At 43.5% G+C, this 27,943-nt stretch overlaps 2 protein-coding genes across 12 annotated transcripts in view; both read left to right on the top strand.

Moving 5' to 3' along the window:
- SASH1 (SAM and SH3 domain containing 1) overlaps positions 1-27,943 on the top strand; it is a 668,710-nt gene that overhangs the window by 472,804 nt on the left and 167,963 nt on the right. For 3 of the 11 annotated variants that reach the window (XM_059083440.2, XM_067010982.1, XM_067010992.1), the window contains exon 1: positions 2,936-3,105. The exons of 6 other annotated variants lie outside the window; for them this stretch is intronic. In XM_059083440.2, the coding sequence (XP_058939423.1) occupies positions 2,977-3,105 (129 nt within the window). In that variant the 5' untranslated portion in view covers positions 2,936-2,976. Of the gene's footprint in view, positions 1-2,929; positions 3,106-27,943 lie in introns of those variants that run through there. 2 more of the 11 variants (XM_067010985.1, XM_067010986.1) reach the window with 2 other exon arrangements.
- Positions 14,533-15,014, top strand: LOC131767976 (proline-rich nuclear receptor coactivator 2-like). The gene has a single exon (XM_067011387.1). The coding sequence runs from the start codon at positions 14,619-14,621 to the stop codon at positions 15,012-15,014; it is 396 nt and encodes a 131-aa protein (XP_066867488.1). The 5' UTR covers positions 14,533-14,618.

A 27,943-nucleotide genomic window follows, 5' to 3' on the forward strand; every position in this document is an offset into this window, starting at 1 on the left:
ATGATGATTGTGATGTTGCTAATTATTCTTTATATTTTGTTAAAAAGCCCTTGAAGGAATTTTTGGAAGATTGACATTAACCAAAGGAGAAAAGACTCAATTTGGGAGAAGTAATCAGACTCATTTTGAGTAGAAGCATCATGAAGCTGATAAGCGAAAAGGTTCAGCTTATTTTACAGATGATCAAAAAAATTATTATGTACTACAAGTAGAAAAATGCTCAAAATTTCATATTTATGTACAGACAGCAAAATTGTAGGTACCAACATTCCCCCTCAAATGTATTACTTATTTTCTTATCCATTTATTAGCGAATGCCAGGACAAGGAGATTAAATATCTAGGGTAGCTTGATTCTCTAAGTACCAAAATGCTGGCTAAATTTAGTTATATTGATATGTGTGTTTGTATTGTTGCAAAATGGTACCTATCTTTAGATGACTCTGAAATATAATATCACCTCTGAGGAGGTACATGGCAATTCGTGTGGCCTTGCCTCCTCTAGGATGGGAAAACTGCAGCACAGAAAAGTTAAATGCTTTGCCCTCAGGTGATCTGATGAGTCTAGAAGAAAGACTCACGACTGGTGCTGGAGAGTCCTGCCCTGACCGACCATCCTGCTTATTTGGCTTCATGCTCAGTCACTTGCCAGAAGGTGTTGATGCAGAAAACTAGCTGCCCCCAGTAGAAGCAGCACTGTCCTTTGTATTTTCTTTTTCCTTTTTTTAATTTTAATTTTTATTTTTTTTGTGGTACGCGGGCCTCTCACTGTTGTGGCCTCTCCCGTTGCAGAGCACAGGCTCCGGATGCACAGGCTCAGCGGCCATGGCTAACGGGCCCAGCTGCTCCGCGGTATGTGGGATCTTCCCGGACCGGGGCACGAACCCGTGTCCCCTGCATCAGCAGGCGGATTCTCAACCACTGCGCCACCAGGGAAGCCCTCCTTTTTTTAAAAAAAAATATTTATTTATTTAGGTTGTGCTCGGTCTTATTTGTGGCGGCATGCAGACTTCTTAGTTGCAGCATGCATGCGGGATCTAGTTCCCCCACCAGGGATCGAACCCCAGCCCCCTGCATTGGGAGCACAGAGTCTTACCCACTGGACCACCTGGGAAGTCCCCTCGTTTGTATTTTCTTGAATTGAGTAAGGTACCACATGGCTAATACATTGAAATTCTTAAGTATACATAAAATCAACTCAATGGTTATTTTACGTTTTCCTATCATTTACTTATTTTCATGTCGTTATAGATGTAGTAATAATAGTAATAATAATAATAAAGCCCACCAATGCTTTAATGAATTTATTTGGATTCCCAGCATCTTAGAACATGCACCTGATCTAACTCCAGCATCAGCTCAGGGAAAAGCACCAGGCCTGGTCAAACTGATTCAGCACCCAGCACTCCACTTCAACACAATGCCTCCTTCCTATCAAGGGGAAACTTTTGCATTCTTTTTCTTTGTCATCGGGGATTATGCGTATAAATTTAATTACCTTTGAAAAAGGGTTTTTTTTTTTTCAATTATTTTGAACTTTTCTCTAAGGGCTATTCATCCTTTGGATCCCGTAATTAATGCTTTAGGAGGGGAATTTCAAGGGACGTGATCTTGTACCCCTCCTTTCATGTGGGCTCAGAAGGAAAAAACAACAACAGCCAGAGCCCTCTAAAACAAGCAAGGGCTCTCTCCCGGGGGCACCTCACCTGGGTTTTTGTACCACTCAGTCCTTTAACATAGGGGCGATTCATCGTAGTTTCTGAACTGTTTCACAAAGTGATCAATCACCAGATCCGATGTGACGTGGACTGTCGTCTCCCAGGGAGAATCCTGAGAGGTTTTTAAAGAAATAATCACAAAAGGAGAAATGCCTCTACAGGGCTATTTCCCTCATAAAATAAATCCGTCATGGATCTTGTCCTTAGAAAAACACACGGGGCCCCAGGTGTGTTGGCCTAATGGCTACAACCATAACATTTCCTTTTGAAAAAGACCCTTCCTTATGCCCTTACTGTAAAGGAACCATTGAAACCCAAAGCGCGTTCCCCCTAAATAGCTGCCACCCCTAGCAATGCATGGCATTGTGGGCGCCCAGGAACCAAAATGTCCCCCCTTGTAATAAACACGATACAAACAATGGCTCGTGCCCAAGCTTTCACACTTGTTTTTCCAAGTCTTGGCTGCCGGAGGCAGAGCTGTAATTCCTGAGGTCGCTTGACCTCAGGAGGGGCGAGGTGTGCGGCGTACACTACTTGGGAACTCCTTCGGCAGAAGCAGCTTAAAGATTAACTTTCTCGAGTTTCTGTGACCAAAACTGTTTCAGTGAAGAGCGTGATTGGAAACTTGTGCAGGCGGGAGACAGCAGCGCGGCCGCTCTTTCAACAGGCGATTTGTTCTCCTGTCTGTGGCTCATTTCCATGCAAAGAGCCTGACATCAGAGCACCTTTTGTTGCTAAACGCTTTCTTTAGCATCAAGGGGAGAGAGTCATGTGGAGCTGGAAGAGCTCATTTTGAAGAGAGGGGGCCCGGGAAGTACCCTCCAAGTTCCAGAGGCGCCGCGGTCCCCCCCGCGGGGCCCTGCCCAGACTTGCTGGAAGAAATGAGTCTCGTGCCTAGTTAGTCGGTCCCCGTCACAGGAAGAGACGCCTTTGCAGCGGGTTGCATTGCTTCTGGGCTGCCAGAATTCCCCGCCGTAAAACTCGGTGGTGCGAACTTTGCCTCCTGCTACCGGGTTGCCGAGCCGAGCCGAGCTGAGCCGAGCCGGGCTGGGAAAGTTTCTGGACCTGTCAGCCGCGCGGCCCGTCGCCACCGAGAGCCGACGTGCGGGCGCCTGCCGGGGACCCCCGCCGGGTCGGAGGCCAGGGCCGCGGGGGATGCGGCGCGGAGGCGCGGCTCGGTGGTGACGCGGCGGGCGGGGACCGGTGCCGGGGACCGGGCGCGCACGGCTGCGGGGCCAGGGCGCCCCGGGGACCCGGCCATGGAGGAGGACGCGGGAGCTGCCGGCGCGGCGCCCGAGCCCGAAGCCGAGCCCGCACCGGAGCCTGAGGCGGGCGCTGGTCTGTCCGAGGCGTTCTCCCGGCTCTGGACCGACGTGATGGGCATCCTGGTGAGTTACCTGGAGAAGCGGAGGCGCGGGGAGGGCGCGTCGCGGGACCCGGGAGCAGGCAGCCCCCCGGCGCCCCGGCGCTGCCTTCGCGCTCGCAGACTCGACAAGCCCACCCCTCGGGGTCGTCCTTCTTCGGCTCTAGCTCTTAGGGGGTTAAATACACACGGTTTAGGATTTCAAACCCTAATTTAAAAGATAGCCAGCCACGGATCACATCAAAGATATATTTTTTAAACAATCGGGTATGATATTCCACAGTTTAATCTGGGACACCTGCTGAGAAGTTGGTGTGGAAAAGACAGAGTCCTTCAAAGAATAGATGTAAATAAATACTGTTTGGCTGATGTGCTTTCACAGTCGGATTTGGGAAGAGGCTGATGTTACGGATGTTTATCTCTTCACCATGCGTTGTCTGACCAGGAGAGGAAAACAATCACCTCCTTACTCAGAACCACGGAAAGTTTACTTTGTTTGCAGTTTTTCAACTTGTAGAATTACAGGATATTTGTTGTTATGTGTTTGGGACTAAACACAATAAGACTTATTTTTCGAAATCTGTATTGTCATGCATTTTGAAATGTCCACTAACTAAACCCGCCCATGGATTTGGCATAATTTCTGAAAAATAGTTTTTAGGCATGGAGGATGAAGCTTTAACTTGTTCCGGGTTCAGTGCCTTGAGGAATTAGTAGATTTGCTTTGGTGGAGCTATAGGTAGGCAGGTAGACTGGGATCACATGGGTGGGGTTCTTACAGTCAGACATCTTACTCCATACATTAAAAAGTCAGTTTCAATGGAAAGATTCGGAATTGGGAGTTGTGTAGATCACTGGAAGAGGCTCTCGATTTACTTGGCGTTGTTTTTTGTTGTTGTTGTTGTTTTAAATAGGAGGAGGTGTCGTTTATAGAAAACTCTTCTTTGGTAATGATGAAACCATTTTTAGCACAGTAATTAAGCTCTTGGACTTTGGAATGAGTTGGCCTGGATTCAAATCCCAGCCCTCACGTTGACTGACTGCATGATCTTGGCCAAGGTACCCAACTCCACTGACCTTCTATTTCATCACCTGAAAAGGGAGGCAAAGATTTGCTTCTTAGGTTTTCTGAGATTTAGCTAAGCTGATAAATATAGCTCGTGCTCCATACTGATACATAGTAGGTGCTTAATAAATAATAGCTCTCTTTCTGTTTCTTTTCTTGCAAATGATCTTGTGTCTCAACTTTCCAGACATGCTAAAGTCCCAGTTATTCCACTTTCAGGTATTCTTTGTTATTTATGATTATTCCTGTACAGAGAGCCAGGGAAGGTTGGTCAAAGATTTCTATCTTCTCGTCTCACTCTCCGCTATTTTATTTTAATTACTTTATTTTTTGAAAGCAGATTTATTCAGGGAGATACGCACTCCATAGAGTGTGGGCCATCTCAGAATGACTTTCCAATGTTTAAAAAATATATATTTAAAAAAATTTTAAGTTAACGCTTTTTGCATTTTCTGAACATTACTGATGAATATGGGCCTTCAGTGAAATTCCAGAAAACCCGATGAACATATATAGAAGTTGTGGTGATAGATTGTTTTTTAAGTTTCTCAAGCAGGAAGCTTATCTTGTTATTTCTTGCTTAGGTCTCACTCTGTAAATTTTCAGGCACTGAGAAAATGGGCTTGATGACTTCACAGTGCATCCCTTACTAGGGTGCGGGCTGGGGAGGGAAGGGTTAGAGATGCTCACTTGAACTGAAGTGTGGGCTCAGGGTCGTTTGGGGGCCGGGGTGGCATGGACCGCTTTCTGAAGATTTGCTTTCCCTTTCCTGGCAGGTTCCAGTGCTGTCGGGTCAGTTGTAGCAGTGTGTTCTTTGGCTGAGTTAGAAGATGGGGTGGGGCTCAAGAAGCCCAAACCTGTTATTCAAAAGGCAGATGCAGGAGAAAAGAAAATACGTGCCTCTTACGGAGCTAATAGTTCCGTGTGAGGCTGAACGACAGTAAAGATTGTCCCGATCAGGTAGTGTTCACGCGTGTTTTCCCATCTTTTATAAGGTCTTATTTTGCTTTAAATCTTGGGCATCAAGATTGTTCCCTAGTGAAAAAGCAGACAAAGAAGACATAGATTACCTGCTGTCCTTTGTACGTGCCTGTAAGAAGTCACCAGGGGAAAAGGATCTTTATTCTGCTTTTAGAAAGCTGCCATCCAAGTGTTTATAAGAAACTATATCTTCGGAAGAATGTATCAAGACGCGCAACTGACAGCTGACTTTCTGTGTTCTTACCGAGATAAAAGACACCATTTCCTTCATTTTGTATTTAAAATATGGCATTTTGCAATCATCTGTCACCCTAGACAGGTTGAAGTGACTTGATCCCTGGCACATATACATTGTTCGTGGCAATGTCAGGCTGCACCCCAGTTCTCTGACCTCCACCACTCAGGAGCCTGATGCCGTGATGCTCCGTAGTTAACTATCCCAGATCAACTTGGTAGAAATGTAATGACATCCAGTCATTTTAGGCACATGCTATTTGGAAGATTAGGAGAGTAGAGGTAGCAGGGGAATTATACGTCCAGACATCATACTTAGAAGATTTCAGGCACAGTTGCTACTTTATTTTTTTAGATTCTTCTTAGTGTAAAAATGTAAACTGCAAAGCTTATTAGGTTAAAACTTTTTTTAAATGAATGAGCACAGTTCCTCTTTCCCGAAGGTGCAGTACAGCAAGAAGCCCTCGGCATCCCTTCCCCCTTGGATTTTGTTGGTTCTAACCCGGGGAGCGGGGAGAGGGTAGCCCCAGAGGCATTGATCTTGGTAAATACAGGATGGTTGTTTGAGTTCTTTGGGACACATTTTACATTTAAATTAATTCAGTCCTGCCCAGTTCAGCACCAATCTGTTGCTTTTATATAATTGCTAACAAAACGCTTATTTAGAGAAGTCGTAGTATCATTTATGGCATGAAAATGTTTGAGTGTGTTGGAATTAACAAAATGCTAACAAGTGAATATGTAAATAGAGAGTTAAGAGAAAATGAGTTTACAAAACCACTATGGATGTGAGGGCCTGGAGGGCATGGTCTGTATTTCACTCATTCTTCTACTGGCAGGGCTTAGGACTTACTGGGTGCTGAGAAAATGCTTTTATTGAGTGAAAAAGGAAAAAAGTATGTACTCTTAAATTCAGGAGCCACTCCAAAATACAGTTCTGTAAAGACTCATGCCCCGGCTATAACGGGGCACATTTATGAAGACTTTAATAAATTCTGCTTATGCCAAAGCTACCACTTGGACAGTTGCGTCATGCATACTTAAATCCTGGCACTTCCACTGAAAATGTAATGGCAAATTGCGAAATGTTTGTAAACCCCGAGTAATTAAACCGTGGCCTTCTTGCGAAATAACGCTCTTCTGTTGTCTAACTCGGCAACGTGTGGTCTGCCTGGGTTTTCAAAGCCTGTCACCTTTCACGATGACATGCTTAGACTTCTGTTGAGAAGTGCAGAACAAGTTAGAATCCTATGGGATTCTACTCTTTTATCTTTACTCCCTGGTTGCAGACAAAGCATTCCTTTTTCTTTTTTGGGGTGGGGGAGAGTAGTTTTTTTTTTGTTTTTTTTTTTAAGAGTAGGAATTGCTGAGGTTATCAGATGAGGTAGATCATGTTTTCAGCCCCAAGTATCCATTTGGTAACTTGTGATGGTTCATGAATTTTTCCTCCAGAATTCGAGGACTTCTTAAACGCAGAATCAGGCCTTTAAAGCTACTTGTTCTCACTGGGAAGGGAGAGGAAGGGAGTTAGTAAGTAACTATTGTTTGCAGGATCCTGCAAGATGCACCTCCCCCAAACCTTACATTTCCCTGCTATGTTCCTACAATTTACACCCATTTCCTAGCAATGCTTAGAAAATATCCATTGTGTAGACAAACTCTACTTGGAGGACCTTCCCCTACTCTTAATTCCTATTCAAGCTACAGAAAAGAATGTAGTAGGTTTATCTGTTAAGTTTCTCTTTAGGTTAAGTTATCAGCTAGGTTCATTCTGTTTAAGTTTATTGGCTAGGTTCATTCTGTCTTGCTGTTTACTGAAGTCCTCTTCCTTAAAAGACCCTCCTTTTGCTCTGTATTTTTGGGTGAAGTGTAGGGGAGGGGAGGTGTCAGTGAGATCCCTAGAGGGCTTTTAAAATGCAAACTCCTTTGTACAGACCAGTGTGTAGTTTACATATTCTCTGGGTGGTGTCTTACCTTAGTTAAGCCCTTCAGCTAATGACTTAATTTTTTAGGTCTTGGCATCTGAGGGTCAGCCCCAGTTTCCAATTTTCTGACTTCATCTTGATGTTTTGTCCCTGGTAGCCAGCTGAAAGCCTATGGCTTTTATATAAGTAGAGAGATTGCAGGGTGATGTAGCAGAAGACACTGACTGAAGAGACCTTGGAAGTGAGTCCTGAACTCCCTCATTTAGAGCGGAGGGATGGAAGGGCTTGAGGCAGCAGCATAGGAACCAGTACTCAGACCCCCCGATTTTCACTTCTTTGCCAAAGTTAAGTCTTACAGTTCTGGCTGGGGTCCTTAATTTGCTGTCAAAAGAGGCTCTGGGACTTCCCTGGCTGTCCAGTGGTTAAGACAGACGTGCTCACAATTCAGGGGGCACTGGTTTGGTGGTTGGGGGAAGTAAGATACCGCATGCCCTAAGGAGCAGCCAAAAAAAAAAAAATAATAATAAAGCTAAAAAGAGGCCTCTGCACTACAGCGAGTGTTCATGCTCCTGTCTTCCCACATCCTGCTTTCATTTGCCGCTCTCTACCTTGTCACCCTTCCCTCTTCCACCGGGCTTGTTCTGCATCCTTGTTCAGCATCCTTGACTCTCAACTTTCAATGATAGAATGCAGCAACGTGGGGAGGGGAAGGCAGTGCTCACAAGGTCTGAGTCCTGGTGCTGTGCGGGGCCCTTACCAAACTTACCTTACTTGGTCCTCTCACGGTGACCAGTGAGCATTATTGTCCCCGTTTTACAGTGGGGGAGGTAAATGTGCACGTCCTGAATCACCCAGACAGTAAACAGGAGCTGGGATTTGCATCATGTGTTATTTCCTGGAAATTAACGCCTAGTTGCAGTTTTATCGTTCATTCTTTCACATCTCTATCGAGACATCTATTGACTGTCAGTCTTTTTTGCTTAAGCTATTGAGCTAAGTACTAGCTGCACATGCCCCTGACTTCCACAAAGACAGTAGTTCTGTAGGAAAAACAGCATCCACTGTCCCTCCCCTAAATACCCAGTCCTGCGGTGTGGTGTGCAGCTCGCCCCAAAGAGCACAGAGTTGGGGAGGGTTGGCGGTGGTGCTGGTGCAGGAAGTCCAGTCCCAGAAATGCCATTCAGTTTGGGCCCTGGCAGTGAGTAGGCTTTACCTGAGAGGTGTTTCCCAGTGAGGGCTAAGGAGGAAAGAAGAGAGGAAGGGCCTTCTGGACAGAGCCAAGGGAAAGAAAGATGGGAGAGCGGAGAGCACTGAGGTGGGTGCCGGGTCCTGAGTGCTGAAGTAGCTGTAATCATTCTGTTGGCTTCAGTGAGAAGCCATTGGAGAATTTTAAACGGACATGTGTCATGATCACTTTTTAGAAAAGTGACTTTTGGGGGGTGATGAGTTGGTGATGAACTTGGAAGAAGACTACTTCAGTGATCCAGGCAGGAGAAGATGAGAGCTGGATTAAATGTTTATGAAACATACCAGTTTATCTATCACCTGGCTTCTATTAGTCCCCATATTTTATTCTATAAGGAGTCAAGGATTGCTCATGGTAATTTACTTTTGATAAATTCCTTTACGCTCAAGAGTAGGCTGGGGTAATGCAAGAGATTTTTAGGCATGTTGTAGTGTTGTGATTTTTTTTTTTTTTTTTCATTCTAAAAAAGAAATATCTGTCTTGACACGTGTGTGTACACATATCTACTTACCTGTTTCTCTATACTGGAGTAAATGATTTGGTTCCTTAAAGAGGGGAATTATTATTTATAACAATATACACACAACGCTATAGCTAAATGATGTTTAATACCATCTTTTAAAAGCTAATTCTAGGGACTTCCCTGGTGGTGCAGTGGTTAAGAATCTGCCTTCCAATGCAGGGGACGTGGGTTTGATCCTTGGTTGAGGAACTAAGATCCCACGTGCTGCGCCGCGATGAAAGATACCGCACACCACAACTAAGACCCGTTGCAGACAAAAATTTTTTTTTTTTTTTTAAAAAAGCTAATTCTAGAGAACAGTGAAATAGAGGGAAATATTCAGTTGGGCATATTGATCCATAAGCAAAGCTGTAGCTCAGTTTTGCAAAGGACATAAGAGGAAAACCTGTAACTAGCGGTTTACTTAATGTGTTCTTTTTAAGTACTTTATGCTTTAGACTTAACCATTATAATCCCACTGTGATATACGACGTGCTTACCCATGGTTTACACACATTCTTTTCTTAGGGTAGAAATAAAATTCATCTCAAAATAATGAACTTAGGTGGATAGAGGCTAAGACTAAGAATTAACTACCATTTTTAATACCAGTGAGTATAGACTAAGACTAAAAGAATTAACCAAAGCTTCAGACTAATTTTGAGATAACATGTATTTTGATGATGACCTGGATTTGTCATTTCTCAGATGGTATGCTCATTTATTTATTAATTTAATTTGGTAATGAGACCTGAAATTTGTAGGTCTGTTCCTCATTAGCTTTGCTCCTAGGCAGCTGTCTAGTGTCCCACCCTTTGTTCCATAAGATGTTTCACTGGGTAGCATTAATTCTTTATGAGTTGAGATGCCTCATAGAGATAACCTAGGTTGTATTTTTTCTTGCTTGTTAAGCCCTGTAATAGAGACGACTCGGGCATGGAGATTGGAGACCCAGGCCTTAGAGTATCTTAGAGACCTGGAAGACAAAAGCTTGATAATAAGATAGTTTCTCCTCTCTGTAATTCCTAATTTTTTCTTTTCTGAAGAGATCTCCTATTGTCTTTCACCTTTCTAAGCTGATTGGTGAAAACGTGAATATGTTTGAGTTTATAATGACTGCTCTGTAGACTTTTGTTCCATGTGTCCATAGAGATACTTTGCGGCTCTCCTTGGTGTCTATGACGTGGATTTGATTAATGGTTTATTTTGTTGCTTCATCCATTGTTTGTTGGGTTTTACAGTGAGTAGTGAGTGAAGAAGGTCCAGTGTGTCTACACATCACTCTGTGCCTGGTTGTGGCTGTGGCTTCATTTTCTGTCCTGGCATGCAGAATTAAAAGTGGAATTACAAGGGAAAGAAAAAGAAATGCATATAATTGTAATTTTAACTAAAAGTATCATTGAAGGGCAGAATAAAAAAATTTTAGTATGTATCCTGAGCCCTAGTTACTTTAAAAATTTATCCTAGTTAATTTTGGGGACTTGAGTACTTTTGCCTAAGACTTGCTGTCAACCGATACATTTTTCACACTAGAGCTAAAAAATGGTTTTATGCTTTTTTGGGCACTCTTAAAAATAGAGCGTTTCAATATTAAGTTATTTGTTATAAAGAAGAAAGGAACATTCTAGTTTAAGAATAAGTATCTTCGCTATAGGCTTACATCCATTTTCAGAGGATTTTAAAGGCCACACTTAAAGGTAAACCATTAACAATTTTACAGATGTCCTTGTTTTGGATATGCGCAGGGTTAAAAAAATTTTTTTTTTTTTTAACAAAACAATGAGATACCCCTATACACCTGTAACAATGGCCAAATTCTGGAACACTGACAACACCAAATGCTGAAGAGGATGTGGAGCAACAGGAACTCTTGTTTATTGCTGGTGAGAATGAAAAATGGTACAGCCACTTTAGAAGACAGTTTGGCGTTTTCTTACAAAACTAAGCCATATTTTTACCATTCAGTCCAGCAGTTGCACTCCTTGGTATTTGCCCGCAGAAGGTGAAAACTTAGGTCCACACAAAAACCTGCACACAGCTGTTTATAGCAGCTTTATTCATAATTGCCAAAACATGGAAGCAACCAAGAGGTCCTTCAGGAGATGAATGGACAAATAAAGTGTGGTGGAATATTATTTAGTGCCAAAAAGAAATGAACCGTCAAGCCATCAAAAGATGTGGAAGAACCCTAAATGTATATTACTAAGTGAAAGAAGCCCACCTGAAAAGTTTTTTATTCTGACTATATGACATTTTGGAAAAGGCAAAACTGTGGATACAGTGAAAAGATCAGGGGTTGGAGGGAGGGAGGGACGAACAGGTGGAACACAGAGGATTTTTATAATGATGGATAGATAGATGTACACCACCAAGAGGGAACCGGAATGCAGACTTTGGATTTGGGGTGATTATGATGTGATGCTGTATGTTCATCAGCTGTAACAAAGGTTCCACTCTAATGAGTACGATGGGTTTATTTCAACACCACCAAGCAATTCTCAAATTCTCAGTGGACGCTGACGGAGTTTCCCACACGTTTAATTCATGTCTGACACTCTCTACTAGTGTCAGATCCCACAGGTGAGGGGCTCAGTGTCAAAGACTGTCCCTGTTTCAGCTTCCAGTCGCAAGTCCAGATTGTTATTTGTGCCTCTGAACGACTGGCTATAAATTGGAGGTTCCTGCATCCCCCGCTGGGGTTCCATTAATTTGCTAGATCAGCTCACAGAACTCAGGAAACCAATTTACTTGTTAGATTCACCAGTTTACTTACTGGATCACTGGTTTGTTATGAAGGGATATAACTCAGGAACAGCCAGATGGAGGAGTTGCTTAGGGTGAGGTAGGTGGGGAGGGGCAGGGAGCTTCCATACTCTCTGGGGCATCACTCTCCCGGAATCTTCACGTGGTCACCAATCCAGAAGCTCTCTGAACTCTGTCCTTTTAGGTTTTTATGGAGGCTTCATTATGTAGGCATGCTTGATTACATCACTGGTCTTTGGTAACTGAACTCAATCTCCAGCCCCTCTTCCCTTCAAGGAGGTTGGGGGGTAAGGGTGGGGTGAGACTGAAAGTTCTTACCCTCTAATTACTTGGTGACCCGCTCCATCCTGAGGCTATCTAGGAGCCCCAGCCTAGGTGCCTCATTAGCATAAACCCAGATGTGCTCTGAAGGAATTCCTAATGAGTGACAAAAAATTATCCTATCACTCCAAATTCCAAGGGTTGGGAGCCCTGTACCAGGGCTGGGAAGAAGACCAAGTATCTGTCTCCTGTAAGTCACAATATGACAGTGGGGGATATTGATAATGAGGGAGGCTGTGCCTGTTTGAGGGTAGGAGATATATTGAAAAATCTCTGTACCTTCCCTTCAACTTTGCTGTCAGTCTTAAGCTGCTAAAAAAATGAAGTCTTAATAAGAAAATAATAATTAAATTTTTTTGTTGTTTTAATCAAGAGAAGGGTAACAGAATGAGAACATTTAAAAACAAAAAAATTGATTGAGCACCTCCTAGAAAACTGAAAGGTTATTTTGTGAGGGAGTTAAGAGCAAAGGAAGCAGTTCAGAGTGGCTTCAAATCCTGGCTTCAGCATTTAGTGGACCTGTGACCTGGGTGAGTTCCTTAACCATTCTATGTCTTGGTTTCCTCATCAGTAAAATGAGGATGATAGCCACTCACATCATTGGGTCTGGTAAGATTAATTAAATCACTAGAACTGTGCATGGCATATGGTAAGCAGATCATAAATGTTCCTTATTATTAGCTGTTAACGGTTAAATCTCCTTTAGTTGGAATATGAATTAATTTCCCTTCATTCTCATCTTCAAATGGAGTGATGATCTGATTCCACATGTTCAATTTAGGATTGATATTAACTATTGATTTAATGTATGTCACATTTCCTTTTTAGAATACACAATTTAAAAACAAATGCATGAATCGCTTCAGAGTATTAACCTTCAGGTTTCATGTTAGGAAACGGGTGTTAAAAATGATCTGTATACTCAAGAGAGAAAATGTATGAAACTTGTGAATAGGCAGGGTTTTCTGGAGGCAAGAAGGTATTTGTAATGAAAACATATTTTCTGTTTAAATGGTGTCCAGATTGCTATTTGCAGTTCTCTTGTGACTAAGTAGCACAATAATATGAGATCTTTTTAATAGTTGACTTCTTAGAAACATGTAAAGTATTGAAAGCATCCACTTAACTAATGATTTTATTTTTTGAATGCTGGTCTCATGTAGATGTACTAAATCTACTTTCTGAGGGTTTTATTGAATTAACCAATGTTTTTGTCAGGGTTGCTAAACATTCATTTTGTATTTTTGCTTCTTAATTAGGAATCTTCCGTCTCCAATCAAGAAGTTATAAAAGTGTCATACGGTAGTGTCCCCACCGGAGCGCAAAGCAACCTGCAAACACGTGTCAGTGGGAACGTGATAGAAAATGGGATTGCTTGTGGTTTGAGAAAGATTATTATTATTAATTATTATTATTATTATGCAGTATGCCACTTATATACATTTTAATTGGGGGGTAACTTCACTATGCATCTATAGAAAACATGAAGGAATTTGAAACTTTGGGAAAGTCTGTAAAGACGAACATTGGATGCTGGAGAGATAAGACATTTCATTTTTAAAGCATATTTTATCATGAAATACTACAGTTTTATTGAAAACATTCCACAAAAGTGTAGCCTTAGGACATAGCCTACTGGGGAAAGGTCATTAATGCCTCTGCAGCACGTAACATGTGGTGCCCGGGCCCTCATATCACTGGTGCATGGTAGTGATTTGCCCTGGTTAGGATATTATGAAACTGAGGCTATGCGATGCGATGAGCATTAAAGTAAATAGGTGTCAAATGATTCATAAAAGGTACATGAAAAGATACATTGTGTTGTAACTTTAGCACTAGCAGAGAACTATGTACTGTTTCAACAGACCAGACTGTCAGCTGGTAACCTCCACATTCTATATCAAAGCACTCTTCCGCTTGTCACATCACTGAAAGACTGCACATTCCAGAGCTTGTGTCTTTAGAAAGCGGGGTATCTTCCATGGTGGAAGAGTTTCCATAGAAACCGGAGGGGAGGCAAGTACAACTAATACACTCCTTAGACATCAAGAGATTTTCAGCAGGTCACATCCCTTACTCTCAAGAAGTGCTGCTCTAGGGTAGAGGCAGAAGGCGAAGGTCGGTCGGGTCGCTGAGGTGGCCTGCAGCTGTCTCGTCGGTGCGGTTCTCGTGGGCTTCGCTCGTTCTGTGCCTCATCTCTCCCTGGAAGGGGAGGGAGGCTTCGACGCCGAGCAGGAGCCGCCGCCGCCGCCGCCGTAGTCCCGGGTTCGAAGTCGCTAAGACTTCTCTCGAACTTGTGTGCTAAGGAGACTCAGATGTTGGCCTCAGCTCCTAGGCTGAACTCAGCAGATTGGCCCATGAAAACTTCTGTATTGAGACAAAGAAAAGGATGTATCAGAAAGCAGCACCTATTATCCTGGGCGTGGCAGCAAGGAAGAGGACAGGTGGTGAAAATCCTGCAATCTGAAAAGCAGACTGAAAGGTGACAAAGAAGCTGAAGATGGGTGGTGGAGAGAGGTTTAACAATCCAGCCCCTCAGTCTAGAAACGTTAGTAAGAACCAACAACAGCTTAGTAGACAGAAGACCAAGGATCAGAATTCCCAGATGAAGATTGTTCATAAGAAAAAGGAAAGAGGACATACTTATAATTCATCAGCAGCTGCATGGCAGGCCATGCAAAGTGGGGGGAAGAACAAAAATTCTCCAAATAATCAAAGCTGGAACTCTAGCTTATCAAGTCCCACCTTACTTTTTAAGTCTCAAACTAATCAGAACTATGCTGGAGCCAAATTTAGTGAGCCGCCATCACCAAGTGTTCTTCCTAAACCACCAAGCCACTGGGTTCCTGTTTCCTTTAATCCTTCTGATAAAGAAATTAATGACATTTCAACTTAAAACCTTACTTAAAGTACAGGTATAAAATGAAATAAAGTAGGAATCTGTTTAAATTTAGTCATATTTAAGGATAATTGGCAGTTGTCTCAGACCAAATTCACTAGGGAAATTTAATCTGTAAAACTGCTAATTAACGTAGAAAATATAATTAGACTTAACTGTTTTGTGTGTTATGTGCACTGTGATGGCAGAATCAGTGCAACTTAAAATAACTAAATTATTGATAATTGTACTTCATATCAATATAAGTGTTCTCAATTGAGTAACTATTCAAGTGAAGCCAGTCAAGTTTAGATTTGGGGAATGGTAAAGGAATCAACTTTTTCTATTGCCTGTTGGGGGAAAATAGCAATATAAGATTATCATTCATGGATCAGCAGATTGACGTGTTGAGATCTGGTAAATGTGATTATAAGCATCCAGTTAAGACAGACAGGGGTTGAAAACTAGTTGAATATTTGAAAGTTTAATGTCCTAGAAACACCTAAACCAGTAATATGCCAACAATCTGATGCACTGCCAAAAGAAAATGTGTATTTTTTTTTAGAGTGTAGTTGTATTTTAGTGAACTGTACAGTGGTGAATGCGGAAAGGGCGCTAGGCGCTATTTAGAATGAAACAGTACATCCCATTGTCCTTGTTACTGACATGCAGTGGATAGGTGTCTGCCAACAAATGCACCGAAACCATTTTTTATAGAAATAGTATTCGGTGTTCACCGAGTAGCTTTCAGAATACATTTTAGTAGTATGGCACTGCACAAGCTATTCTGACAGTGATCTGGCTTCAAATCATCCCTGCAAAGCTTGTTTAAAGTTGGGAGCTGTATAACGTGAAAGTTTTACATACCTAGGAAAGAGCCATGTAAATATATGTAATAAACTTGTAGCATATGTAAAGTTTTGTTGGCATTTATCCTACAAAAATAGAATATTTTAGTATGAATTTGCTGAATGTAAGACATGGACTCTTTTTATACTATGGCCTAATTTTAAAGGTCAAAAAAAACCTTGTTTTTAAAGTTTGCCCTTGTGCTAAAGTGCCACTGTACGTATACTATAATTGATCTTGCTGTAAACTATATTTCAAAGTAAATCCTAGTGTAAGAAGTTTTATATAACTGAAAAGGTTTTAAGCTACTAAAACACTTCCTATTTTTGAGATGTGAAATGCAGTATGGGATTATTTTAATTTCTTAAGCCCAAAGGTTAACTATTAAGGGGATCCTCGTAAAAGATTCATTCTGGCTTTCAACAATTTGTGTAACCTATGAGTACAGTGTACAATGCCAGTGGGTTTTTTTTGGTCAACAGGTGCAACCCAGGGCACCACTCATTGCAAAAGATGCAATTTCTTGCCTAATACCATGATAACATGTTTTGCTTACCTTAAAGATAAGGGCTAATTATAATAGCCAACCCAATAGTAAATTAAAAGGAAAGTGTGTGGGGGGTGTCTATTTAGAATATGATTGTAGGTGCCCTCTTTTCTCATTTGGCAGCTTTTTTGATACTTTTAAGCAGAATGGGTAAGTTGTATTTCTCCAGATAAATTCAGGTGAGATAATATTGCCCACGTCAAATAATGATATCCTAAAGGCAAGTTTATATAATAGTACTTAATGTACATACAGGAGGAATTTGAAGCATGAAATTTAAAAATAAAATTGCAAAAAAAAAAAAAAGAAGTGCTCTAGAGATTAGATGATAATACTTACATTGGCATATAATTCCTCACATTTCATGGTGTGTCCTTTACATGCATCGACTGGTTTAATGCCCTTATAGCTACCAGAAACCCAGCCTTGTTGGCAGCCACAATTCTCTAGCCTGGTGAGTAATCTAGGGTTCCTGGTTTCCTTTTCAAACACACTGACATTTCATTGCCCATATTTCAATACCCGTAATTCAACAATTTCTAGTTGATTCTGGCTTCTGTAAATTCTAGGCTTCTAAGTCTTCATCTGTTTTATCTGTGAAATAGAAGTGAAACATTGAAGTTATATCTTTGCAAGTATTTTCAAATGCTCCTCCGAAGTAGACCAGACCCAGCTGGATGTGGGCTCTGCTATTTTTTGAGCAGAGTTCGGGGGTAAAGCCAGAAAGTGATCCCTAGTGTGGCTTTTCCCATTTTCTCCCCAAGCTGCCCGGTCCCTGGGGTCTTGGCTGCTATAGGGTGGGTCGGTGGGGCAAACACTGAAGACTTTGCAGGCTCGCCTCTTCCAAGGAGGCAGAGAGAAGCACACACGTCTGGTGTCTCTCATTGTTACCAGCTTGCCACAAATTCTAGAAAAGCCAGACTTTTGTTCTCATGACTTCCAGTTCTTCTACTGTGGAAAACAGGAAGGCCCACTTTCACAACACTGGGAAAAGCAGACTCTCCTATTGTCAGCCCAGAAGTTTTGCAAGCTGCAAAAGAGTTTGGTTTTATGACACTAGATTTACATATATTTTTTTTAAATCAAGATTTTTAAGAAGACACGCAAACCTTTCATCTGTATACCTGTGGACTTACTTGCAGACAAGTTTAAGGGTGTTCTGTTTCAAGTCCTTACATATAAAGAAGAAAATCTGGGACAAGAGTTGCTCAAGGGCGCTAGGTTACAGATGGTTTCAAAGGATCAGTCGAAGACCAAGTGAACAAGCCAAAGCAAGACTGGTTTAAATTCCTGAATTTGCTAGTTAGGTCAAGATAAGTTAAGAAATGAATTATGCAGTGTAGTTGGCAGCAGGGACTGTTGCAGCTCCAACGGTTGTTTTGGTAGAAAAATGACTTAACAAAATGAATGAGGGCTGGGGGTAGTGACACAGTACCTTCTGGTGGCCCCTGAAGATCTAAATCAAAACAAGTTTTATTAGTGCAGAGCAAAGCATGCTGTGTTGCTGCAGTGCTTTGGATGTGACCATAGTCACAGCTGTACAACGAGGGATAGAGCCAACATTCTGCAGTATCTGTTAAAACTAAAGGCGATCACCTTTTTTTTCTTAATTTTTAAGTCACTAACTTCTTAGACCATTAGCAGTCAATTAATTGGTTCTTTGGCTTATGGTTTTCTAATGCTTTGTGTATCTATTGTCCTTGATGGGACTTTTATTTTAAAAATATAAGCATATATTCTTTGTGGCACTGTAGGGAGAGTGTGCAGGATAGAATCAAAAATTTTTTTCTGCAAACTAAAGGAACTTAGAAATTCAGTTGTCAGCGGATTCTTTGGAGGACTTCTTTATTGATTCCTATGCAGCTCTACATTCCACGCTTCCTTGAAGCTTCAGAACTCAGTGGATAGAACAAAGAACATTCTACGGTTTGCTACCCAGTCACCCATTGTAATTATTTTTTTTCTCAAGGAATTTGGAGGTTATATTTTGGTGCAGTAGTTGGAATATTCTTTGAAACGTGACTGCCATCAAGACTTGTTTATCAAGCCATTTTAGCAAAGATGCTATGGGGCAGAAAGAGAATAGTAATAATAAAAATAGTATTGTTAGTAGCTGATATTGACTGATTGGTCATATACTATGTGCCAAACACTGTACTAAGCTCTTTCCATGCATTATCTCATTTCATTGTCCCTATAACCCTGTGAGGTAGTGGTACGGGTTGAATTGTAGCCCCCCAAAGAAGGTGTGTTAAAGCCTTTTTTTTTTTTTTTTTTGAAATTAACTAATTAAAAAATTAACTAATTAATTAGGTTGCGCTGGGTCTTAGTTGCCGCAGGCGGGCTCCTTGGTTGTGGCTCGCCGGCTCCTTAGTTGCTGTACCCAGGCTCTGCAGTTGTGGCATGTGAACTCTCAGTTGTGGCATGCATGTGGGATCTAGTTCCCTGACCAGGGATTGAACCTGGGCCCCCTGCATTGGGAGCTTGGAGTCTTATCCACTGCACCACCAGGGAAGTCCCTTAAAGTCTTAACCCTCAGTCTTAATCTTAGAATGCAGCCGTATCGGAAATAGGATCTTTGTAGATTTAATCAAGTTAAGATGCGGTTGTTAGAGTGGCCCCTAATCCAAAATGGAAATTTGGACACAGACACAGGCATACACAGAGGGAAGACGATGTGAAGACACATATAGACAGAGAGAACTATATGAAAATGGAGGATTAGAGTGATGCATCTATTAAGCCACGGAATGCCAAAGATTGCTGGCAAACCACCGCAAGCTAGGAAGAGGCACGGAGGGATTCCCCTACAGGTTGCAGAGGAAGCATGGCCCTGCTGAAAGCTTGATTTTGGACTTCTAGCCTCTAGGACTGTGAGACAATGCATTTCTGTTTCAAGTCACCCCAGTTTTTGGTACTTTGGAATACAGCAGTCCTAGAAAACTGATATAGATTGGTGCTTTGTTATCTTCTTTCTACGGGGGAGCAGCTGTTGGGAAAAGGAGGAAGGTATAAAGAAAGCAGAACTTTTTCCAGGAAAGTTTTAGTACTTTGCACGGACCAACACCTTGACCAGGAGGAGAAGGAAAATTGACACGATAGGTAAACTGTGAGCCTCAGTAAGAACCTGGCCAGGGCAGCACAGACACCTGTGCAACAAATGCTTATTGGCTTTGGGTGGTTCCGCCAGGCATGAGGGAGACAGACTCCTCTATTCCTCTCCCAAGTGCTAGGGAGTAACAAGAGGGACAAAGGTAGAGGGAAGTGTTTCCTTCGTGATGGTCCAGCATTTCTCACCTGATGAGCTGAGGAATGAAGTGGACTTGGGAAGTTGCCTTGTATCCCATCTTCTCACCCAAATAAGCCCTCAGGCAAATGCCTACAGCTTTCCCCTCTTCTGCTCACCATTAGTATTACTCTTTCTCTCTCTCTGTATTATATCTATCAATAAGGAGAGAGAGAAAGAAATGAAAGTGAGGGGGGATGGGCGGGGATGATACGGAAATGGAGGCTTAACCATGCCTTACATCTCTGTTGTGAAGTGATAGAATTGAACTGATCCTCCAGAGAGGACAACACCTCCTTGCTCCGTTCCCACCACCCCCCATCTCAACCACTACCCAGAAGAGAAATTGGGAGAGGGGGCGGAGACAAAACAGATTGTCCCATTGGTGCTAGATTTCTTGAACTGATTTCTAGGGTGGGGCAAATAAGCTGGGCGGGGGAGGAGGGTCAGAGAATCTGGCAAAGGGCTTTGGAGGATGCGGCTACATGGCCCCCAAGGAATGTTGGTGGTGAAGCCTGTAAATATCAGGCTGTACTCTTTCACCCTCGGGCCACCCTTTGAATTTTCTGCCCTCAATCCTTCCAATCCAGTAAGAGGGAGATGAATCATGATATTCCATAAGGACTGTATTAGGAAAGGAGTGATAGGGGTTTCTAGATGAAAACATGAACCTCTGCTTGAGGCTTCTCCGGGTACCATTTTATTCCCCTGCTCTTTGAGTAGAATGCCACCGGTATCTTAGCTATGATGTAAGATTGAGGAGTCAGAAACCACTCCTTGCGGGACTGCTGAGGGTTAGGAATGAAAGGAAGAGAGGGTGTGGAGAAAATGGAAATAATTTGTAGTGTGTTTTATTTTACTCTCTGTGGATTCTTTACTGGACATTTAAATTAAAATCTTATGGGATATTCATCCTAAAAGGTTCAGACCCCTGAACAGATTAATTTGAATCCCCACCATTCGTTCAGAATAAATACCTTCAGAGAACCATTTTTGTAAAGTACAATAAAAATGAATAGTTAGGAAAATTAAATTTCCTACATCATCTATAGCCCATCCTGCTAGTAATGGACTGCTCCCTATGGTACATCACCATAGATTACTTTTCCAACTCTAGTTCAATGATTCAAGCCAAAACCTTCATCACTTCCCTTTGGAGACTATTACACAGCCCAGCAGACATCCTATTAAGAAACTTCTGATTTGCAGAGGAAGAGGAAAATTTTAGAGGTGAGACTGAGGAGAAAGATGATTCATGGTCCCAAAGGAAGAGGGCTCCTGAAGTTTTCAGAGATGGCCCCTAGCTGCCACCCCTTCCTTTGGAAACATACTCACCAAGGGGCCTCGGGAAGTCAATGGGGTGAGTGCATGGACCAGAGTGTAGTCCCTTAAAGGAGAGACAGAAGAATCAGCAATTTGGAATCAAGCTCAGCAATGGGTAAAAAAGGGTATAAGACACCTCATTAATGTAATGTGGGAGTTACAAATGCAAAAGTTGGCTGCCCTGAGCACATTTAGAGTTTGTGATTCAATATTCAAGAAGAATATAAAATCAGAAATTGCTGTAGTTGGGGCAGGAAATGACTCAAGGCCAAAAGGAAGAGTTCTGTTGGTGCCTGGTCAAGGTGAGGGTCAATTCTGGCTGGTGGCTCTGTCTGTGATTGACAGGCTTGCTGACACAGGGATAGAGTGATAGCACTGTTCCCAAGAGTTTTGACAGCAGCAAACACTGCAAAATGGTAACAATGAAACACGAAGTCAATACAATATCAGTAGAGGTCTCCCCGCAACTCTCCATCCCCCACCCCGCGCGCCACCCCCCACCCTCCCATCCAAAAGTAGAGTGTTCCTGAGACTTCATAAGCTGAAATGGCGTAAAGTGAAGAAGCAGTTACCTTAGGATACATCTTGCTAACAGATGTACAAAGCACATCTGTTGACCTTTGAACAACACGGTGGTAGGGGGGTCTGACCCCCGCCCACCCCCATCGATAATTCACGAAAATCTGCATGCTGCTATCTCTGCCTCAAAAACAGAAGAATTGATAAATGACTCACCCAAGGGCAGGAAGCTGAACCGGGATAGAATCAGGACTCAGACCCTAGTTCTTCTGATTCCATGTAGTGTGATCTCTCGTCGGACACAAACTTTTCCCTACGCTTAGTTAATTTAAAGATCTGTAAAGTAAAAATACAGGTACTATATTAATTGAAAAGAATCCACATGTAAGTGGATGTATGCAGTTCAGTTGTGTGTTGTTCAAGGGTCAACTGTAAATCGAGGTAAAGCACAGATGATCAGACCCAGTTCAAAGCTGTGGCATCTTGAGGCTGAGAGACTGAGTGTGCTTCCTGGGGAAGGAGGTGTGCGCTGCAACACATACACTGATCTCAAATTACCCTTTCCGCCTTTTTCATAAAAATGGAAATCCTCTTTGGATTTCCTTCCGTTAGCAAGAACAGGGCCTAATGCAGGTCTTTCGTAAACGTGAAGTGGTGTAAAGCAAACTTTTGAAAAGCGAGGGATACTTGTATTATAAAAGACAGCACATTCTACGATTTACAAAACTCTTTTCTCCAAGTATTTTACCGTGTCCCCTTTTGACCAGGCAAGTTCCTGACTGTCATACTTCACTGTTACATAATTTACAGTTCTGGACTGTTTTTTTTATAGTAGATCTCGTGATGTGGCAAAAACAGTATTTTTCTTCTCTGAATATGCGTTAGCACCCACTATTTGTATCACTCATTTGACATTTACAGTCTTTAGGAGGCCTCTTAGCCATTTTATTTGTTGGATCGAACTCTGACTACCTTTTTAATTATTTTTTTTTTCGGTACGCGGGCCTCTCACTGTTGTGGCCTCTCCCGTTGCGGAGCACAGGCTCCGGACGCGCAGGCTCAGCGGCCATGGCTCACGGGCCCGGCCGCTCCGCGGCACGTGGGATCTTCCCGGACCGGGGAACGAACCCGCGTCCCCTGCATCGGCAGGCGGACTCTCAACCACTGCGCCACCAGGGAAGCCCTACCTTTTTAATTTTTTACTGAGACCTGCTGGAGGGGCCCAGGCACTCCCTACCAAGATGCTGAGGAGGGTGGTCACAGTGTAGATGTCGCCCCCCCCACTCCACCCCACGCCTGCACTTTTCGTTAGGAATTCAAACGCTGTATCCTCACTTTCCTTAAGCACCTTCTCCATCTTGCTGCCCCTCGCTGGCGTGGCTCTGTTAAAGGGAGCTTCAGTGGAAGAAGAGATGGGGCCAGAAAGAGATAATTTTTAAAAGAAGTATTTTGTGGGATCTTAGTTCCCCAACAAGGGATCAGACCTGCTCCCCCTGCAGAGGAAGCATGGGGTCTCAACCGCTGGACCGCCAGGGAAGCCCCAGGATAATTTTTTTTTTTTTTTTTTTTTTTTTTTTTCCGGTACGCGGGCCTCTCACTGTTGTGGCCTCTCCCGTTGCGGAGCACAGGCTTCGGAAGCACAGGCTCAGCGGCCAGAGCTCACGGGCCCAGCCGCTCCGCGGCATGTGGGATCTTCCCGGACCAGGGCACGAACCCGTGTCCCCTGCATCGGCAGGCGGATTCTCAACCACTGCGCCACCAGGGAAGCCCCCCAGGATAATTTTTGAGGAGGGGATGTTTACCAATGAAGAGGCTGTGCCCCAAAGCTAGTTATAAGGTGTAAGCATGAGAAAGTATTGGATACGTGGGAGGAGCAAAGCTTCAGAAGGCACAAGAAGAATTTCATTTACTGGGAGGTTTTGTCCGGACTTGGGGAGGTGATGGCAGGCTTCTAAGTGTCTGACTTAAAATGTCTGGACCCTGTGTAAAAAAGCATGACCGGTATGTAGGTTTGGGCCAAGGGCGGCTTTTTCCTTACTTGTGTAACTATTCATCACTTATTTTGAATTGCCACCTCAAATTCGCTGTGAAACAAGGCAGGATATACACACATGTTATATAATTTATTTCTCTGCAGTCTCTTCTATACAAAACTCTCAGCTCTTTGAAGATGGAATAAGTAATCCAGTTTACCGAGGGGCTAGATTTAAATAGGGTGGTCAAGGAAGGAGCTGGAAATGAGTATCGTGGGGGAGAGCACTTCTCGAGGCAGAGAGAACATCAGCTGCAAAGGGCCCAAGACGAGAATGAACTTTAGGAACATAGACAAGGCCCATATAAGGTTATTGCTTAGTGACTGCTGGAGATTTGAGTGGGTCAAAGAGACAGTGGGGCCAGAATACATCAGTCATAGTCCAGGTTTTATTTTAAGCATGATTGGAAGCCACTGGAGCATTTAAATGAACTTATGTTTTTAAAAGACCACTGGCAGTGTTGTGGAACACGGCTTACAATGAGGTGGCAGTGGCTTGGACCAGGCTGTAGTGCTGGTGTTGGAGAGAAGTAGACAGATGTGGAATAGGCCTTAGAGGTAGAGCGTCTGAATTTGGGCTGGTTGTTAGGGGGGCAGAGAGCTGAGGATGACACTTAGGTGTTTTGTCTGATCATCTAAGGAGATTGTTTGGGGTTGTGAGGGTGGGGATGGGAAATCAAGATAAACCCAGTGCCCTTCAACTGATTTACAGGGAGAGTATAAAGGTAGCCAGCAGACTGGACGACCGTGACATGCTCTTTCCCGTGAGAAAGTCCACTTGGGAAATTTAATTAGGACCAGAAGGGCACCCAGTTGGGCAGTCTTGACCATGTGCCCATGTCCTCTTGAGTAGACCAGAGTCCTCACTTCCCCTAGAAGGCAGTGTGGCCTGTACCGCAGAGCAGAGGTGCTGGACTCGGCCATCACCGTGACAGTGACACAGCCTTGATCCAGCAAGGGCTGGGGTGACAGGAAGGGAGCTGAGGTTGTCGAGGGAGTGGATTTGAGAGATGTGTTTGGGAGAAACGATGGGCCTGGGCTGATGATTCTGGCGGCAGGGGGTGGGGCGGATGAGAGAAGGGAGGAGCCCCATCATGCCTGGGGCTCACAGGTGAAAGGGATGGGGGGGGTATGTGGTAGGGGAGCTAAAGAAGGTGAGTGGCCTTCGTGTGAGTACACGCTTCAATTGACTTTTATTTTAATAAATTTTTTATCATTGTGTTCTGAATTCACAGCATTTTAAAATTTATTTATGTTTCAGTTAATTTATTTTAGGCTGCGTTGGGTCTTCGTTGCTGTGCACGGGCTTCCTTTAGTTGCAGTGAGTGGGGGCTGCTCTTCATTGTGGTGCGCGGGCTTCTCATTGTGGTGGCTTCTCTTGTTGTGGAGCACGGGCTCTTGGTGCACGGGCTTCGGTAGTTGTGGCTCACGGGCTCAGTAGTTGTGGCTCGCAGGCTCTAGAGCGCAGACTCAGAAGTTGTGGCTCACGGGCTTAGTCGCTCCACGGCATGTGGGATCTTCCGGGACCAGGGCTCGAACCCGTGTCCCCTGCACTGGCAGGCGGATTCTAAACCACTGCGCCACCACGGACGTCCCTTCAGCTAACTTTTTAAACTTATGGCCCAAATCAGTCTGCTCAGTTTTCTTAAAATTTCCAAATTTCAAATTTCTAATTTGATCGATTAAGAAAAGACCTTCCGCGTTTCCCCTGCCCCTTCCCATGCTGACATATTTTCACGTTGACCTCATTGCTCCTCTCAGGAAGCACAGTGACAAAAAGCTGCACAGTCACTATTGTAGGATGTCATTCGGCTGGAGTTCCCAATGCTCAGTGACCCACGTGAGCAGACAGGACTGTTCTCAGCTGCTTGAGAAAACCAGGCTCCCACGTCGGACCCTGTAGTGGTGGTAGAATCCACACATGGAAGAGGCAGATCCCATTGTCCAAATGATGTTGGTGACAAGGGGAAGAGCTTTTTTCCTTGGGCTGATATCTCTCGTTGGTATAAACAACAAAATCACACGTGCAGTCTCAGGTACTTAAAAATCTGATTCCAAATAATATTTCCGGGAAACTTTGTGTTTAAAAAGCTCAGTAGGGGAATAATTGCCAGACTTAATTAAATGGCTCAAAAAAATCTCAAATACCTCTGTGTTACTGTTTCTAAAAATAAAATATTTTACAGATAGGTGCATCCTAGGGCTTCGTTTAGACAATTAATTCTCGATTTTTAGTACTTGTAATACTAGCTAAGATTTATTGAGTGCTTATTACGTGACAGGCACTGTGCTAAATGCTATTGGGGGGTTATTTCTTTTAATCTTTGCACAGTCCAGTGAGATGAAATGAGATGTAGGTGCTCTCATTATCACCCCATTTTACAGATTGGGTTGAGCGAGGTTAAGTACTTGTCCAGGGTCACACAGAACTGTGTAACTGTGTAGCTGTGTAACTTTATTGTGTAGCCAGAATAAACCCAAGACTTCTGGCTTCACAGCCCACATTGGTTTCCACTGCACTCTGGTGCATACGTGAATCTCTTTCCTAAAAGGAGTTATGAGCCACAGCTACACTGGAGATGTCTGTGGTGGCCAGGTGCTGGCTGGCCGTTCAGTCTAGCAGCACCCTTCTTTTTGTGTGTCTGCGCCTGGTAAGACGAGCAGAGAGGAAAGATGGACAGGGTGGAGAAAGGGAGACAGTTCTACACCGGAGCATAATGAACAAAAATTCCATAATTATTAAGATACCGTAGGAGAAAATGTATATCAGTCCTATGTTTAACATTTTGGGTTACCAGAAGCCAGGTACCATTTCATCTTGAGAAGAGGTTGGGCCCCCATTGGCCATGAGATACGGTGGATGGGGTTGATGTGAGCAAAGGACAGCATCCTTTCTACTCAGTCGTTTTATTTCCCTTTGTTTTTCTTTTCCAATTTTTAGTGCAGTGCTCTTGGTGTGCATATATACTCTTATGCGCCAGTGTATAGCCAACTGGGAGGGATTTTCTCACTTCACAGAGAAAACTCTTCATTCAGTCAACTTTACTGAGTGTCTGCCACGGGCCAGGCACCTTGATAAGTTCAGGGGAGTTACTGGGAGCTTGGTCCTGACTATCGAATTTAATGTCTATCCAGGAAGGTATGAACCTGAGTAGACTAGTTCCAGGCTGGAGAAAGCATTTTGACCTTTGGTTAGGGAACATGCCTAAGACGGCATGTCTTTTTGTTATTTATTGTGATTATACTTTCTTAAGCTAACAGCTTAGGAGAGACCACGTCAGTCTTAAGCAGTCCTCCGTTGAGTGAAGCCATGCACATTCTTGACTTGTATTAATAAATCCTAGTCATCCAAGCCATTGCTCAGCCCTGCTGCAGCCAAAGAAGCTGTGGAGCCGAGACCTCACTTGGGTGTGCAGGGACAGAGAACAAAACATGCTGCTCCTGTTTACATACTTGGGCTGGGCCGCCCATTTCTCTGTAGCCATCAGGATTTCCTCAGGAAGCTGTCCTGGTGCAGGGCAGGCCCGGGTGGCCAGGATGTGATGACACACAGCCCCCTCTGCCCTCCGGGCACTGCGCTGAGATCAAGCCTAGATCTGTATCTGGACCCACCCTTTCCAGCCTGTAAGTTTCAAGGCCAGTTCTCCTGCCGGGACTGGGGGGGGGGGGGGGGAATTGGTGGGGAGACACTGAGTTTCTGCCCCCTGGCACCCAGCGCCTGTTTGCCATTTCATGCTCCTGCACGCAGTACTGGGGTAAAGAGCTCGGGAGGGGGCACCCCTCAGAGGCCTCCAGAGCAGCTGTGTCAGCATTTCCGAGCCTCAGCTTTTCCCACCCGGCCACAAGCTGGTCCCTCAAAGGCTGCTGGATGAGCTGTGAGCCCGGCCTCAGGAAGAAACGATGGATTGGGTGATGTGGCAACCTGTTTGGCCTGGCCAAGCACCCAGGCGTATGTTTCTTCATTTGTGGTTGAATGAATGATTCAGCCGTACGCTTGTGCAGCTTGGGAGTGTTATTAACTAACCCTCACTTTTATTTAAACATATAATGGAGGAGTACCTTCTGTGGAAGGCATTAATAGATGGCTTTGTAATTTAAATAAGCAGTAAATTTAGCTAAGGTTTGTCATATGCCCAACTGCTCTAAGTCCATACTACTGGGATGGTGAAGTCAGGTTTTGGAGTAGACCGGGGTGGATTTGAAGCCTGGGTCTGCTCTTCATGAGCTATGTGACAGTGGACACATTTGTTACCTCCCTGAGTATCTGTTCTCATTGGTATGGTACAGTTAGCGAAAGCTATATTGTCTTGTATGTTTTAAGTTAAATAACTTGCAAGAATACCTGAGATATAATATAGGTATATGTATCCTATCCATCTATCTATATATAT

This window comes from Kogia breviceps, chromosome 13 (genome assembly GCF_026419965.1).
Source record: "Kogia breviceps isolate mKogBre1 chromosome 13, mKogBre1 haplotype 1, whole genome shotgun sequence".
In the NCBI taxonomy this organism is placed as follows: Eukaryota; Metazoa; Chordata; class Mammalia; order Artiodactyla; family Physeteridae; genus Kogia; species Kogia breviceps.